Source organism: Pyxicephalus adspersus, chromosome 6, assembly GCF_032062135.1.
Source record: "Pyxicephalus adspersus chromosome 6, UCB_Pads_2.0, whole genome shotgun sequence".
NCBI classification, from domain to species: domain Eukaryota; kingdom Metazoa; phylum Chordata; class Amphibia; order Anura; family Pyxicephalidae; genus Pyxicephalus; species Pyxicephalus adspersus.
In genome coordinates this window covers 10,712,844-10,729,094 of record NC_092863.1, presented here as the reverse complement: position 1 = coordinate 10,729,094, position 16,251 = coordinate 10,712,844, and the positions used below count along the sequence as shown (strand labels likewise).

The 16,251-nt window shown below is 40.0% G+C and overlaps 1 protein-coding gene across 2 annotated transcripts in view; it reads right to left on the bottom strand.

The window, feature by feature from the left end:
* The window catches only part of APCDD1L (APC down-regulated 1 like), a 30,828-nt gene that overhangs the window by 2,867 nt on the left and 11,710 nt on the right, over positions 1-16,251 (bottom strand). Inside the window, exons 2-3 of one of the 2 annotated variants that reach the window (XM_072414503.1) lie at positions 2,850-2,911; positions 944-1,118 (exon numbers count right to left, since the gene is read on the bottom strand). In XM_072414503.1, coding sequence (XP_072270604.1) covers positions 944-1,118; positions 2,850-2,911 — 237 coding nt within the window. The remainder of the gene's footprint in view (positions 1-943; positions 1,119-2,849; positions 2,912-16,251) is intronic. The other variant, XM_072414504.1, reaches the window with a different exon arrangement.

Genomic DNA, 16,251 nt, shown 5'->3' with positions numbered 1-16,251 from the left:
ATGCTATATGATCAAAGGTTTGTGGGCATCTGACTATAACACTTATATGAGATTTTTGGACCCCACATTCCTAAACCATATGCATTTTGTATGGAATTTACCTCCCACCCACTCTCCTTTATAGCTAAAACAGCCTACACTCCTCTGGGAAGGCTTCTCAAGAGTCAGGCTTTGATGTTAGAAAAGAATTAATCACAAATAAGTGCAGTAAGATTAAGGTCAGGGCTCTGTCCACTCAAGGTATTCCACACCAAATGTATCAATCCTTACCATTGGGGGATGGCTTTGTGCAGTCATGCTAGAACAGAAAGGAAACCTCCCCAAACAATTCCCATTGGGTTGTAAGCACATTTATCTAAAATGTGTTTGCTGTAATATTACACCAGTACCCAGTCATTAGGTGGGGTATCTACATACAATGTAGAAGTTATTGTCTATAGATTGTAAAGGGGAAACACTTCAAGATCAAACATTTCCTTGTACAGAACAGAGTGGCTGTTGAAACCTCTGTCAGGTTCTAATTTCTTCCTATATGACATACTGAGGACACAAGAGGACAGACACGGGTAAAGATGATTTTCCACAGGGAAACAGACTAGTGTGGGACAGTGTGTCCATTGCTGTCTGTACCTCCTTACCCCATTGACATTTGCTCTACCCCCATTTTATTTTCCGATGTTGCAAGCCAGACATGAGGCAAAATTGCTCTTAAAGGTAGAATTTTTTTGTCTGACAATTTGTCCAGTGTAAACTTACAAAATGCATCATGCTTTTATGAGATTTTTTTGAACAAGGAGGATCTAAAGCAGTCTAATTCTTCTAATTGATTAAAAGGTACAGAACTTGGCAAGCCGTGTCTTGGTTCATTGCACCGTGCAGTGATGTATACACTAAAGATGCCTGTTGGTTAGATAGCAGCAATGGAAGGCAATATTCTCCATACCCTGTGGAGATCCAGTGACCTTCTATGTTAGGAGGCAGGACAGCGGATATACGGGCTCCATCTTGCAGGTGGCGCAGTTGGTATTGACATTGAGGCTCCCGGTTCAGCTTCCCAGCGGATAGAACCTGCTCAGGAGGGACTGGTACGTCCCACAGCTTATCTCCATAGGCCAGAGCTGTAAATGAATCAAAAAAATTAAATCCATGAAAAACCTATTAGAAGCATCAAGAAGTGGACAAGCTGGAGATGACTCAAACTATTGGATTTTTCAGTCCTGGCAATGGTCACCAAGACAAACAGTGTGCAAAAGGGGACAAGAAAAAAGTTTCCAAACTTTCACATGTCCTTAGCTTTGCAACTGCTACTGCACCCCAGCCTCTTCCCAGTTGTACTGCACTATGGTATTTATCACCGATACTTCCTTACAATATATACAGTAAATGCATACATGGTAACATCTTTCCTAGGTCTTGCCATTGATCTCTTGATCTCCTGATACTGCCTCACACACAACATTATATCATGCTAGATGACATTATAAATATGTATACTTATTTGTTACGACATAGAATTTGATATTTCAAGGGACAAATCTTTACAACGGGGGACTGTCCCTGGAAATCACAAATGATAAATGATATTCCTAGAACAGTATGCAGAAGGTCATTGTGGTTGGAATGATTCATGATCCGTGTCTTTCGGGAAAAGTCTTACTCCCGTGTGATAAGGCAGCATTGTGCTCCTGGAGATTCAGAAAGGATTAGGGTGTCTCCGCATGGTTTAAAAGGGTGCCATCCTGTCTCCAAGCCTCCAGACAAGGGTAACTGTCTTATATTTGTACAGTACATGACATCACAGGAGCTGTCAAATGGCAGATCTCTGTAGCCATAAAGACATGTCATGTAGTGGTTTACAGCTGCACTTAAAGGGCCATTAAACTTAAAACACAAGTTCACTTCCATTAAAAGCCATCAATAAACACATAGAGACATGCATGTTCCCATGCATTCATAGACACTGACTTACTTCAAATGATTTTACCATTTGATATGTATGGCGGAGTGAATCATATTGTTTTAAAACTACACTACATTTTTTTTTTGTCCTCTCTATATGATTTTCATGCCTTTCTTAGAACAGCACAGACAACCTGTGATGGCATCATTGGGTCTAAAATAAGGTATGTATGTTATAAAACTTGTTCATAAAGTGGGAGCGATCAACCACTAAGTCATAGGGTGACTATAAATGTCCCATTGCCAGTTATCTGGTCAATGATACAACCGTTCAGTAATGGTCAGGCAGCTGAGGCTCTGTCTTGGCTGGTGAGCTGGGAGGAGGTCCAACGTGAACTGTTCTCACAAAACCCCTATTTAGGGTATATGAAACAAAAAACATATATATGAATATTAAAACTGAACCTAATCTACTAGGACAACATTTAAACAATCTTTTTGCTTTGGGCTTGGACATATCAAACTTTATGCAGCTTGAATACTACTTCTATTACCCCCCTACCTACACTCCAACCAAACAAATCATACAACCTCTGCAAATTTATACCCCTGAAGAAGCCTATAACAGGCGAAACGCATTGGGAATCATGCGACGGTAACAGGTCCCCTTCTTACCTTGTTTTCAATCTTTATATGTACTTTGTATGACGTTGGAAGGAGTCTTAGATTAAAGTATCCAAACCCTGTGACAATAACAGGCATTTGGATATTGAGCCTAAAATAAATAATGTGTACCTTTGATGCATGTACTAATTGTAACATGAAAAATATTCCCTTTATACCTATACTATGAGCTCTAAATAATCAACAAAGAGCTTGGCCCAACACAACCTTGATAAAACAAAGTCAAGAACCAACACCAAAAACGAATTAACAAGCTGAGAACTAACCTAGGGGTGTTAACAAGTTCTCCCATCTTTTAGAACATCTTGGTATTGCAAACTGACCAATCCTGCAAGGATGGAAACAAAAGTTTTAGCCATTGGTACGTTTCATGAAAAATAGTGTTAGGTACCAGACATGATGATGGCCAGGTATTGTCCTGCAAAGGTCTTGGCTGGCCATATGCGTGAGATAGATGTCACCTAGATTAGGTTTTGATTTCATATTGCTCATAAGGATAAAAGTGATTGGTCAGGATAGAATACATATTTTTATTTCAGTATTGTTTTCACTTTTCCTTGACATAACATACATGCTTAGATGATCTGAACATGAATGTTTAAAAATGCAGATAAGTCTAAAATGATGGTAGTATGATAAGGTTGTGTCTGCCCCTCCGACCACCCTCTGTAGTCCTCGAACAATAAAAAAGACTGAAAGGCCCAGCATCATTTATATGTTTTTCATGTGTAGGTATTTAATACTTCTCAAAGTGATCCCCGAATTTCCCCTGACAATAATAATATCTGCTTTTCTCTGCAGAAATGCGAAACCATATTTGTTTAGGCATTACCTAGTGTCAGCATCTACTTCCTGGATGGAGATGTTGGCTCAGGGATGAAACACAAATATAAATTCTGATGCCTGTGAAGTGTTGGCTGTGTTCACAAACTTCTGACACAGATCAGACCAGGGTTTCTCAAGCAAGGCTTCTTCCAAGGTGGCTAGGGGTTCTTGCAATGAGTAGCATGTGACTCTCGGGATAATATAACTATTACCAATGATCTGTTTGCTTTTCTGTAAGGGTGACATTCTTTTCAATGGCCAAAAACGTAAAAGGCATTCTCACTGGCCATCACTCTAAGATACTGTTGGTTGTGAGTAAAGTCAATAAAAATGGATTCTCTGATGACCTACAAATTACTTTGAGGGTCTCCCCCATGTTAAAAAGGTAAAGAAACGCTGGATCAACTGGATCCAGCAACCTTCACTTGCCTAAGCATGCTAATCATTTAGGAGGAAAGAAAGCTGAGGAAATGTTTCATTGTTCTGCAGCAGACTGATGAGATCAACTCAGCCTAGGCAAAGTCACTGGAACTCAATTCCAATACAATAGGAATGAGGATGAAGTCAGGAGGTAAAGCTGAAACCCTAGAAATAACGACAGACAGAGAAAATAGGAGTTTTGGATGAGTTAAGGGAGTTGTATAGCATTAAAGAACCAATAAAGGAATGGCTGCACAAAAAGACAAACAAGTTTTTTAGTTGGTTGTGGAAAACAAGATAGGAAACCCAGGCTGTGCGTATAATCTGTTTTTATCTGAATTACTGTGTTTTTTGCTAGTTCAGATTTGGCTGTAAAGGTTCTCCTGTATCAAGGATCAGAGCTCGGCATGTTGGGAGACAACTGCTTGGCTGGAACAGTCCTGTGGTTTTCTGTTATTTTGATACCCTTGTCTTTCTAGCGACTAATCCAAAAATTAAAATCACTTTAACTTGTTATTATTGTATTAGGTCACAGCATTCTCAGCTGCGGTCAACCTTCTTGGCCATATGTTATATGGGTTGCAAAAAAGACTATTCCTGACCTGGTCCCCTTTTTTTATATCGAAATAAAGCAGAACTCCAAGTCAACGGCCGGATATGTACTTAAATACAAATATGGCCACTGTTTTCACTGCTATATTATGTGTATTTATAGTCTGCTTCTGTCACCAATGGAATCCTCTACTGCAAACTTTTCTGGTCACCTGCCTTATAATAGACTATGAAAAAGCATTAGAAGCTGAAGATAATCCTGTAGAACAGCAATTCTCAACTAGGGATCTGTGGAACTCTAGGGTTCCTCCAGAGGTTGCTAGGAGTTCATTGAGCAATGATTTATTTGTGTTTCTCAGATCACTCTAATAGTTACCAATGTTTTTTGGCTATCTGTAGGGGTGGCATTCTTTCCAATGGCCAATGAAGTAGCGGAATTCTTCTCTCTGACCACTGCGCTAATATACTGCGAGTCATTATAGTAGGAGTTACCTGAAAATTATTTAAAGGAGTTCCCTAATGTTAAAAAGGTTGAGAAACCCCTTCCTAAACACATCCTCATCCAGCTCCCAGGGCCTTGGGTATGTTAGAGCATTGTGGCAGTAGAAGGCAATGCAATGTTGCCTGGTGTACACTTCATGGTGGACATTGCTGTGGGAATTATTGACTGTTTCTGTGGAGCATTCCCTTGGAAGGTTTCTTTAGGACTGGTAGCAGTGTCTCTACATGTGATAGTGAGCCTCCATGACCACAAGAACGGAATCATAATGAGTGAAAGGCATGGGCTAAGAACCATCAGGTCCATCAGAGTAGGGAAGAGAGAACTTTATGTTGCTGAACGTCTTCCAGCCAGGAGATGAGGTCGCCATGACTTGTTGAATCTTCTAATTCACACTACAACATTACACAGTGAAATCACAGCAATTTTATTGCAGGAGAGAATCGTGCAAGACTGAAGGTAAGGCTTGATTTCAGCTTCATAAACAAGGTCCCTAAAGTTACAGAGCGGCATATGAGACACATGGATACAAATACAGTGGTGGAAAGTTGCATATATTGAAAAAAAACAGAAACCTAGTGTGGGAGATAAAGGCATTTCCCTTTTCTAATGTTTGATGCATGAAGCCTACTGACATCTGATTGCTGGTAACAATCTTATAAATTGGAGGGAGTCACATGCTGCTACCCCCTCTATAGAAATACAATTAAGGCGAGATGTAAGTCAAAAGCATGTCAATGCAAGACAAGGTAACGTTTGACTTGGATCTGATGTCTGCACACATGGACCCTGATTGTTACTCGTATTTTAATGTCTCTTTAATAGTTGGAGCACATGGAACTATTTTACAGATAAAACCCCAGCTCTGGAGCTAATCTGGACCTTTCCTTTACTTTTATTCTTGCCGCTATCATCTGACTCCATTCATTGCTGAATTGATAATCCACATTCGCCGTTTCCTTGTCCGGGCTGGATAGAAAGCAGATTGCGTGCGTGGTTTGTTTCTGCAGAGGACGGGAAGGCGAGGGGTCAGCGAGAGGGACAGCCCTGTCTAATATACTGTCACTATGAGCACCAGGCCTAGGCTCCATCACCTACCTTGTGGCTTTAATAAACACAGATGTGTGAATACAGGGGAATGGGGATAAGAGATGAAACGTATACCAGACTAATTCTGTGTCACATGACACGGCCATCCGCTGAACTAGATGTGACATTGTCACAATTATCGCTTCACCTATACATCTGGCTTTCATCATTTGTAGTCTGCAACCGGAAAGAAGGGCACGAAGATGTATTCGTGTTCTAAATATTAAATTTCTGCTGAACACTAGAAGAAATTCCTATCAGATGTTCTATTATAATCAATACGTTATTCAAAGAGCAAAAACAAAAAAAGCTATAAAAATAAGAATGGAAGTATGTGATCATCTGCTAATATCTGTAATATCGGGGTGGTATTGGAGCTCCCATATTGTAGAATGGCGTAGTTATCATGGGTAATGGAAATACACATCAAATGTAGACCAGCAGATCCCCAGAGCTGTGACATGTATATGTTGTAGTATGACATGTCATAGAGCTCTATTTATAAAACAGGGAATCTGACATTCCCTTAAACATTCCCTGGTGGGAAGCAATTACTGCCATTAAAACGCATGGACCTAGAAGATTCCCACCAGGGAATGTTTGGAGGAATGTCCGATTCCCAGTTTTATAGATAGAGCCCATTGTGTGAATTATCCTCATGAAGAAACAAATTTGACACGTAAAGGAACACAGCAGTTATGGTTAGGCAGAAATAGCTGGAAACTATTACATTATGGTCAAACTATGGACTTGATTCGTGACCTACTTCAATCAATGTTTCACATCCACCAAAAAAAAAAATGTATTATTATTTGCATATAAAATGTTTTGCTCTCTTGGTGAGGTATAATAAAAATAGGATTTAAAAAATATCAATTAAATGGTAAAAGGCAAAATTCTTTTTTTCATTTGTTAATGTTTTTGAAGTTTTGACAAACGCTATTTTTGCTGCATTTTAGTTTACAAAATATTTTTTTTATTGTTGTTTTAGAAGCGTTGGCAAATGCAATATTCTGTTGCATTTTAACATAAAAAATGTTTGTTGTTGTTTTAGACATATTTAATAACCTAAATAAATGTGGATTCTTGCTGAATTTTAGGTAAATTGAGTTTATTTGACCATCCATCTATACAAAAAAAGAGGGGAATGGTGTGGATAGCAGAGGCACCAAAGTAGAAATAGAGATCATCCAGAATATTTTCAGAAAACTGTGTTTATGTGTCCCAGATAATTAATATTCAGCATCAACGCCTTTTGTGGCACTTTGGCCGACACTTCGTCAGGATGGGTATAAACTTTAGCAGATATTCCTAAATTCTGTGAAGGGTCACTGGTACAAATATTACTTGACAACCCAGTGACTGCCAGCAAGGCAGAGGTACAGATTATAAAAGTCTTGGACATATGGAGGAGCTCTCCTTGCTCAGTTTTTTACTTTGTGTCCACCCTGAGGTATAATGTAATAGGGGTAATAGATTCGGGTGACATTTGTAGGTCAGGTATATGTAAAGCCGTGTACCGGCGTTAGATTTTCTATCATAGCGCCTGTACAGCCAACCCTTGTGTATCACAAAATACCTGACAGGAATGACCACTGTTTCCTATTGGGGAAGATGCAGAGGACATTTTTGCTCATCTTCCACCACTTAAAAAAAGTTAGAAGCAGGGTCAGTATTTGAGGGGTGCAAATTATTAAACGCTGAGGGGGCCCAACAGAAACTTCCCCCTATTGCTTTTGGCTAAGATCAAGTGTAGAACCTTCCTCTTTGCACAATTACAGCGGCATTATGAAGTTCTCCAAGGAACTTTATTCTGCTTTGAACTTTTTAAGTAAACGTTTGCAAAAAGTCTGTTCAACATTTAGGAAAATGCAATAGAATAGTGCAGTTTGTGCCTCATGAACTGGGTATATCAAATGGGCTGTAGTATTTTTGGGGCCCCGGTTTGATATTGGCCCAGGGAGCCACTCCAACTGATCTATAGCCAGCTCTGGTTATAAGACTTGGGTTGAATATGTTTGTTTTAGGTCAGCGTATTCAAGTCAGAAGGTTGCCATGACACCCAGACAGTCTTCATGTTTCTGTCAGGTAAAGGTTTCCTTTAAAAGGCACAAAAATGCCGTATTGTCACTAGCATGGAGTCATTTGGTTATTAGTTAGCTTCTGAAATTAAAAGACAGATGGTATTGGGCTTCAATTCTACAAATGTACTTTATTAGTACATAGCATTCCTCATGCCTTTTGAGCAAGTTAGCCAAAATGGCTGCCGTTATCCTGACAGGGACAGACTGAATTGTAGTACAGAGCTCCCTCTAGTGGAAGCAGGACTAAAGGATGGAATACGAGATTTATGGCTCTATGGTAGAGATGTATTTCCGACTTTGCCTACTAGGAACGAGAGGAAAGCACCCTGATACATCTCAGCCAATCAAGGAGCAGTACTGACTCTTGTCCCGCCTCTACAAGAGAAAATCTAAAGACGTGGGACAGCTGTCGTTTGTCACTAGCTGGCCAATCAGGGGGCAACAGTGATTTTTATTCTCCCTCATAGGTTGGACACCTGTCAGTTCCCGCCCAGCTGTGTGTGAGGAGCTAGAGAGGTGGGGGCATGGCTGAGGTGCGGAGGCGGGGCTAGACATTTAGGCGGGTAAGTCAGTGGCATTAGAGAAGAGAGGGGGCAGTTATGTGGGGAACATGGCAGTGTACCTATTACACAGGGCAATCTTCATTGATTATAGTCAAACTCTAGAAATTACTTGTCATTAGTATTATTTTTCATAATTCGAGCTGCAAGGTATCATGGGACATGTAGTTTTCTTATTGGCAGGAAGCTGACTTTGCAGTCACTCTGCTGCCCTCTAGTGTTCAGCTAGGAAAAGCATCAGCAGCCTTTACACAAATAACCTGTGTAAGTTAATACTTTTTCTCTTTCTGCAATAATATCCAGCCTGTTCAGAGAAACCAAAAAGTGAAATGTTATTTCCTCGTTTTAGATGACACCTACAATCTATCTTGGTGATCCTGTTTCGCACGACCTTGTTAAAAAGCAACACTAGCCACTTATAAAGCAATGTTTTGTCTTATTATAATGCTCAGAGCTTTAATTCCTTCAGAAAATCAAAGGGAATGCTGTAAAAACAAATGCAGAAAAAAGGCAGGAGGAGAGTCATGTGACCTGTTAAAGTCATGTGACTGGCCACGCCTCAAATCATTAGGCAGAGAGGACTTAAGAGGGAGGGAAAAATATCAGGCAATATATAATGTCCTGTATTTTATAAATGACATAACTTTGGTGTTCAGCAGAGAGCGGGTGTCGGTATCCGAGCTCCATCCGTCTATTCTGCCTCATTAATATAATTATGCTTTATGTGTAAGACACAGAACATACTTTACATGTAAATGAACATTTGTGATCTTCCACTGCCTGCACTCCAGCGGTTTTATTATTAATATTCATCTATTTCTTTTTTATTTTCAGTAAACAGAACCAGAAGGAACCATAGAAAATCTGTTCTATGCAATGGGGTTACTGAACTATATGTAATACTAGCAAGGAATAAAAACAGGCTCCAAAAAAGTTATAAAGGTAAAAGGAAAAAGTTAATGATGGCTCTGTAGGATGAACCAGACAAGTGAAGCTGATATCGACAAATTGCAATGAAGGTGGATTGGTGATTGGGACGTGGGTTTGCCTCATCACATAGGGCTGGAGGTAAGAGGATGAATTTATGTAGCTTGTTCGCTATATTGATAGAATTCTTAGATTGTAAGCTCTTCAGGGTAGGGTCCTCTCCTCCTCCTATGTCACTGTCTGTATCTGTCATTTGGAACCCTTATTTAATGTACAATGCTGCGTAATATGTTGGTGCTATATACGTACAGTTTATTAATACAAAATAGATCTCTATGATTGTGGTTACACAAGAGGCATTGAAGTTCATAGAAATTCATTGTGATTGTGCTCAATTGGTGGGCCATGCCATAATGGAGGGGGCTGCTTGAGCTGCTTAATTATCATTTACTACTTTTTTTGCCATTTGCTATTGTTAAATAGCCCACATTAACTATTTAATATTACATGTGCACTCATACACAGTCCATTAATTATTCTTTGTTTTCTTGTGATTGCTTTGAAATGAGAACATCCCAGTAGTAGTCTTGCACATGCAAGAACTTGTTTGTTATTTTTTACATCACTTTCAGAGCCATGGGTTATATTTGAAAAAGTGTCACTGTATTTAGTGCCAACAGGTGGGAAGATTCTACTAACACAATGTCGTTAATATTAGGGGTTACAGGTAATGTGATTAACTGCACTGATAATGAGCAGTTTTGTTGGTTCAGGAGACTCTAAAGATTCAGGGAAGTTGTCCACCCAGTCTGGGAACTTTGACGAGGTGTTTTTACCACTTCCTCACGCCAGGAACCACTGTCTTTTGGGGGACGACACATGTGGTATTTCCTAGGGGCAGTTCTATTAGGAAGGAATAGGGGCGGTATTGAGTGGGTACAGTACCGCTTACTATTGCCAGCTGTCATATGGGGTTCTTTGAGAACCAGCGCTGCGGTGCCATCCGTGAGGACTTGGAATCGATCGATCCCAAGGTAGGTCTAAACTAACCCTTAGACCAATGTGGACAGACTTCTTCAAGTAGGTCCCAGAGATTTGTGGAACAGGGTTTGGTACCTGGTGAACCATTGTGTATTTTGTGTATACAAAAATCTATAAAATACACACTTGTGTATTTTGTCGTTCTTGACAGCAAAATGCATAGCCCATGAACAGAGAAGTATAATCTTGGCCCTCCGAAAAAGGAAAATACCCTTTAAATTCCATACAGTTACCAAACAGCTTTACATTTAACATAATCCAGAGAACAACTTCACCTAAAACTTTTCTTCAATCTCTCTGATCCAGAGATAACGTTATCAAACTACGCTACATATACCACGTTGTAACTCAGAATGTTTATCTGTGTTACCGGTTTAGAAACCAGGGGCCCTGGTTTATTTGTAGTTCAGAGACCTTCTGGCTCATGTCACGAACATGGAAAAAAAAAAAGATCCCTAATCGGAGAGTGCAATTTTAATATATGAACATGAAATAAATCTCATTTGCAGCGAACTGGCAAAACATGAGATCATATCCCGAAGTCAAACACTATCATCCCCGGAATGAGGTTAGGAGATCATCGCCAGACAGAACCTAATGCCTTCCTTCCCAGGGAATTAATCGAAAACATAACAGAGCTGAGCTAAGGAAAACAGTCCAGTCTGGCCCCACGGGGCCCCTTCTGAGCTCTGCCTGTTTTTGTTTTCTTTTTCATTCAGGCAAGTTCTGTGGCTTTAGGATTGTGTAAAATTCATATTTCAGATTGCATATTTCCAGTCTTGCTTGGTTGCGGAAGGATGTGCATACATACGTTACTGGATGTGCTGGGTTGTGGTGGTTGGACTATGCATTTATTGGGTTTTTACAGTCTCTGGGTCATATAGTTAAGAGGAACCCAACCAAACAACTGGTAGTGAATTGAGCCCCTAAAATTATTCCGTTAAGGTGGCATAAACCAAAGGATGGTCTATGGAAAAGGAAGGGTGGTCCCGGACACATGGCAGGAGACAGGATGGTCCCAGACACATGCAGGGGACAGGATGGTCCCGGACACATGGCAGGGAACAAGATGGTCCCGGACATGAGGCGGGAGACAGGATGGTCCCGGACATGGGGCGGGAGATAGGATGGTCCGCGACATGGGGCGGGGGACAGGATCGTCCGCCTCATGGGGTGGGGGACAGGATCGTTCGCGACACGGGGCGGGGGACTGGATCGCCCGCGACACGGGGCGGGGGATTGGATCGTCCATGACACGGGGCGGGGAACTGGATTGTCCGTGACATGGGGAAGGGGTCAGGATCGTCACGGAGAAGATCATCCTGGACATGGGGCAGGGGATAGGATCGTCTGCGACAAGGGGCAGGTTTTCACATGACTTAAGGCAGTGGGAAGTAAAGTCTTTAGCACATATTAAAGGAGAAAGTTATATTTCCAACATAAATTTTAGAAAGTGATGTAGAATAAAGGTCGGAATGTTCGTAAAAACTCTTGTCTTTTTAAAAAAATTGTTCTAGTTTGCCTGGATGTTTTCCTCAGTGTCAAATTCTTAATAGACCATTTGCTTGCAATGTTTGAATTTTTAGGTTTAATTGCAATTTAATTGTACATGGAGTATTTGGAGTGAAAATCTGCCATATCTTCAGTACTATGGGGCCTATTTATAAGGGGGCCAACAAGTCTTTCCCCAGAAAAATGGTGATATTTACAAAAAAAACCATGATTTTCCAGTTTGTCCCATTTATAACAATGTCATTCATCCTTATCACCATTTTTTGATCTCCGGTAAATAGCCACAAAAACAAACACCTGAGCTGACCATTATGGCAAAAATACACCCCTTATGTGGCAATAATACAATGGTGATCATACACATCACCACTTGGTAGTTATGGCAATCATAGCTTTCAGTACGAGAAGTGGCATTCACATTAGAAGTGCTGATCGGTGACAATGTTTTCAACGTTGGCCTTTCTGAAATTGGATTGCTACCTTGTTGCTCATACTTTTAAAAATCTAAAGGGATTGTTTCATAATCTGAGGTTTATCTGCATTGTCTGGCTGGTTGTTCATGCTGCAGATTCACATTATAGAATACATATTTGTGTCCAAATTTTAGCCAAAGAACTTGGGTAAAATAAATAATGTCATCTGCAAACAGTGAAAGGAGCAAAGAACATCTTGGGAGGAATGTTTGTATCACTGCTTGTATATTGTAAACAATATGAATGTTGATGAAACTTAAAGCAAAAAAAATCATATGTATAGCAAATGTCACCTAAACCAGCAAACACTATAGTGCTACGGTGAATGATTGATAAAACAATCATCAGCCACTATACGCTCCTCCGTTTCAGTCTGGGCCCTGATGTGTCCGGGTCATGTGACAGGAGGGGCGCCATCCCAGCTGATCCCAGCCGGACACAGTGGAATTATTGGGTTCACGCTCCATAAAAAGTGCACATGTGTGGATTCTCCACCCCATGTTTTGCTTCTACAGTATTTTGCTTGGAGTTAATGTGTGAAGAGCAATCCCAGATGAGAACATAATTTATTTTAACATGGAAGATCTGAGGCTCGGGCCAGAGATACAGATCGGCAGCTGTATTCAGTCTTCCAGCAAAAATGAAAACTATGTCTCCCATCCCACACTGTTTATTAATGTCCTAGAAGCTGAATCTAGACTTTTTGTTACTGTATGTATTGAGGTTCCATATTTGCAAGTATCTGTAGGTTGCCAGAGTGTAGGTTGTGGAAAATACATTGTTAAACCCCCAAAGCTCTATAGTACCATATTACAGAACTATACCATGGGGGAAATAGGTTTTAAAGGATAAGTACCCTTAAAAAAAGTGTACTTATCCTTTTTTGTCCACCACAGCCCTGTTCTAAATCAGTAACCTTCCTTCCTCGGATTCTTTTATAGAAATTGCAGTTGTGTTGAGGCCTCTAGGATTTTGTTTGCATCCGATTGCCAATTTTCTATTCACCACCAACACCTGCACAGTAGCTTTCTATAGGGTTACGTCTAGGAGGTAAGTATATATTTGGGGAGTGAGCAACATAAAGAATGAATGCATTTTATTTAAAAATCATTTAAAGAAAAACCGTCAGGTTATAAAATACCCAAGACTTCTGTTCCAGTTCTATTTCTATCGGTATATTGTGAGTATAGACCCAAGCAACAGCAAACTCACATAGGCTTATAGGTCATGATCAGTATTCTGGATCCAGTCTTCATGTAATTTCAGCACAGATACCTGATGGGGACCTGGCTGCTAAATGGCTTTTTATCACTTTTGGTTAGAGAGCGGCGCGGGTGTTAAAAAAGGGTGATGTTTATTTAAGACTTTAGGATCGCTCCTGCCTGGCATACTGTGGAAAGCCTGCTGAATCTGGCAGCAATGCAGCAAATAAAACTTAGATAAACAGTAAATTGGCCGGACTTTCTGTCTTTTTTGCACAGTTGCAATGTCTTCTCCACAGCGTTAGCAGAACACTGATTGATTTCACTTTGAGTTTTCTTTATTAAAGAAGAAAATTTGCCATTGCTAATCATTTAATGCCATTGCTAATCCCATACTAAAATTGATTGTTTATTTTTTTTTCCTTTATTCACCAGAACAATCAATAAAAAAGCTAAAGCTGAAGGTCATGGCGTTGTTACACTTATCTGCAGTACTTTTCTTCCAACCCCAATATCAAAATAACCTAAATTTAGAGATGAGTATGCACATTAGAAGCAAATAAAACAAAGTTTCGCATTACAAGCTTTCTTAAAGTGGAACTAAAGTCCCTCTTTGGTGATCAGTCGAGTTTTTATTGCAGTTTTTAAAAGACAAATGTCCTTTCGGTGTTAACAGTTCTTACCTATCTCATTGCCGCCAAGCTGTCATTTTTTTTTTTGTTGCAAGGGATATCAGGCAATCTTGGCTTCACTTGTGTGTGCCAGCAATGAATGAGCTCCTATGTGCCCGCCAATCAAGTATGTTTTCCCGGCCTGCCAAACAAGATGGCTGAAGATATAAGGAAGAGAAGAAGGACAAAGATGATGGCGCCCTACGACGGAACTGGGACAAGTGTATATCGTGGCTTTAGTTCCACTTTAAAAGGATAACTTTACCTGTGCTAAAATGAAAACACAAAGATTTCTGCTTTCTGCAATCTGCAAATACAGACACGTTTGAAGTGTAGCCTGGATAACTACTATGGCTTCCTCCATACATACCATAGAATGGTCAGAGTAGGTTTCCTGGGACAAGAAGTGTGGAATTACCCAGTACACATAAGAGGAAATACCTTCAAATGGGAAACCAATACATCTACCCTATCCAAGGACTTCTGAGCATTACTCTTTGCCAAGCACCCCCAGCACTTGTATGGACCAGAAATTTGTAACAGTGTCCTCCCCAGCACCCTTTAGCTGGGTGCACCACCCGGCATATTGTGACCCAACCTACTTAGTAACCACCCAAAAAGAGCTAGGTGGTTACTAAAACATTGTGTCACAATACAGGGACACTGGTCAGTGGGGGCATAATACAACAATGATGGAAAAATGGGACATACTAAGAGAGTAGGCATTAGAAAGTTGGAACAAAGTATAGGTGGCAGTAGAAAGCTGATAGAAGGTTACTGTATACCTACAACAACCCTGACCAATTTTTGACCACCTGCCTACATCTTCTCCCTGCCCAACTTAAAAGAAGTTCAGGGGACAGTGTTTGTATCCATTGGAAAACTTTGCACAGTACAGGAATAAATACTTGATGGGGCTTCTAAGCCTCTTCCAAAAAATGTTTGGGCTAAAGATTCACTGTAATTTAAAATGAGCATAGTGTGTGCTAGTAAAAATATAGACAACTCACATAATAAACATATATATCTGAAAATAGGACGTGTGAAATGACCATGTGGAGATCATTATTTCAAAGATGATGATCCAGTGAAATGTATAGAATTTAACGGCGTCAAGACTTTGTTTAAACATAAATATGATTATCCAAAATGTTGATGATAGATTTTCACAAAAAGCTTCTATTACATGTCCCAGCAGTTTAAAAGACTTTGCGGTTCAGACCACATTGGCATCAGTTCGGGTACAAAAACAGGTCACTGTTATTTTCTGGAATAAAATATACAAGAAAAAAAATGTAATTATATGAAAAAAAGTGTTTTCTTTCCTTCCTTAAAAACACAGGGAGACAAATCTTCATTTAAGGTTTAAAGCTAATTATTTTGTGTTTAGTAAAGAATCATTTGAAGCCAATGTAGAAGAAAGGTTTGATTCTGAAGGAATCTGCTGTGTAGGAGGACTTATCATTCACCTACACAGGAGTAACAGACTATTGATGTTGTGTGTAAAGTTGTAGAAAAGTCAACTTTGGGCAACAAGTAACATCAGCCCGTCCCATATGGGAAAAAATGCTTCTGGGTTTAAAGAAAACTTTCCTGAAAATAATGGCTACCATTGCCGACTTCTCATTTTTTAAATGCTCCTAACCTGACTTTTATTTTTGGTCCGGGATAAGTGTGTACACCTTCATATTTTGCTCTATCAGCAATTTCAAGTGCTCTACTCTGCTTTCCTAAAAATGTGCGTGTCTAAAGCAATGTTACAGATATGCAAATGTTTACTTTTCTTTCCAAAGTCAACATCTAACCACTCCAC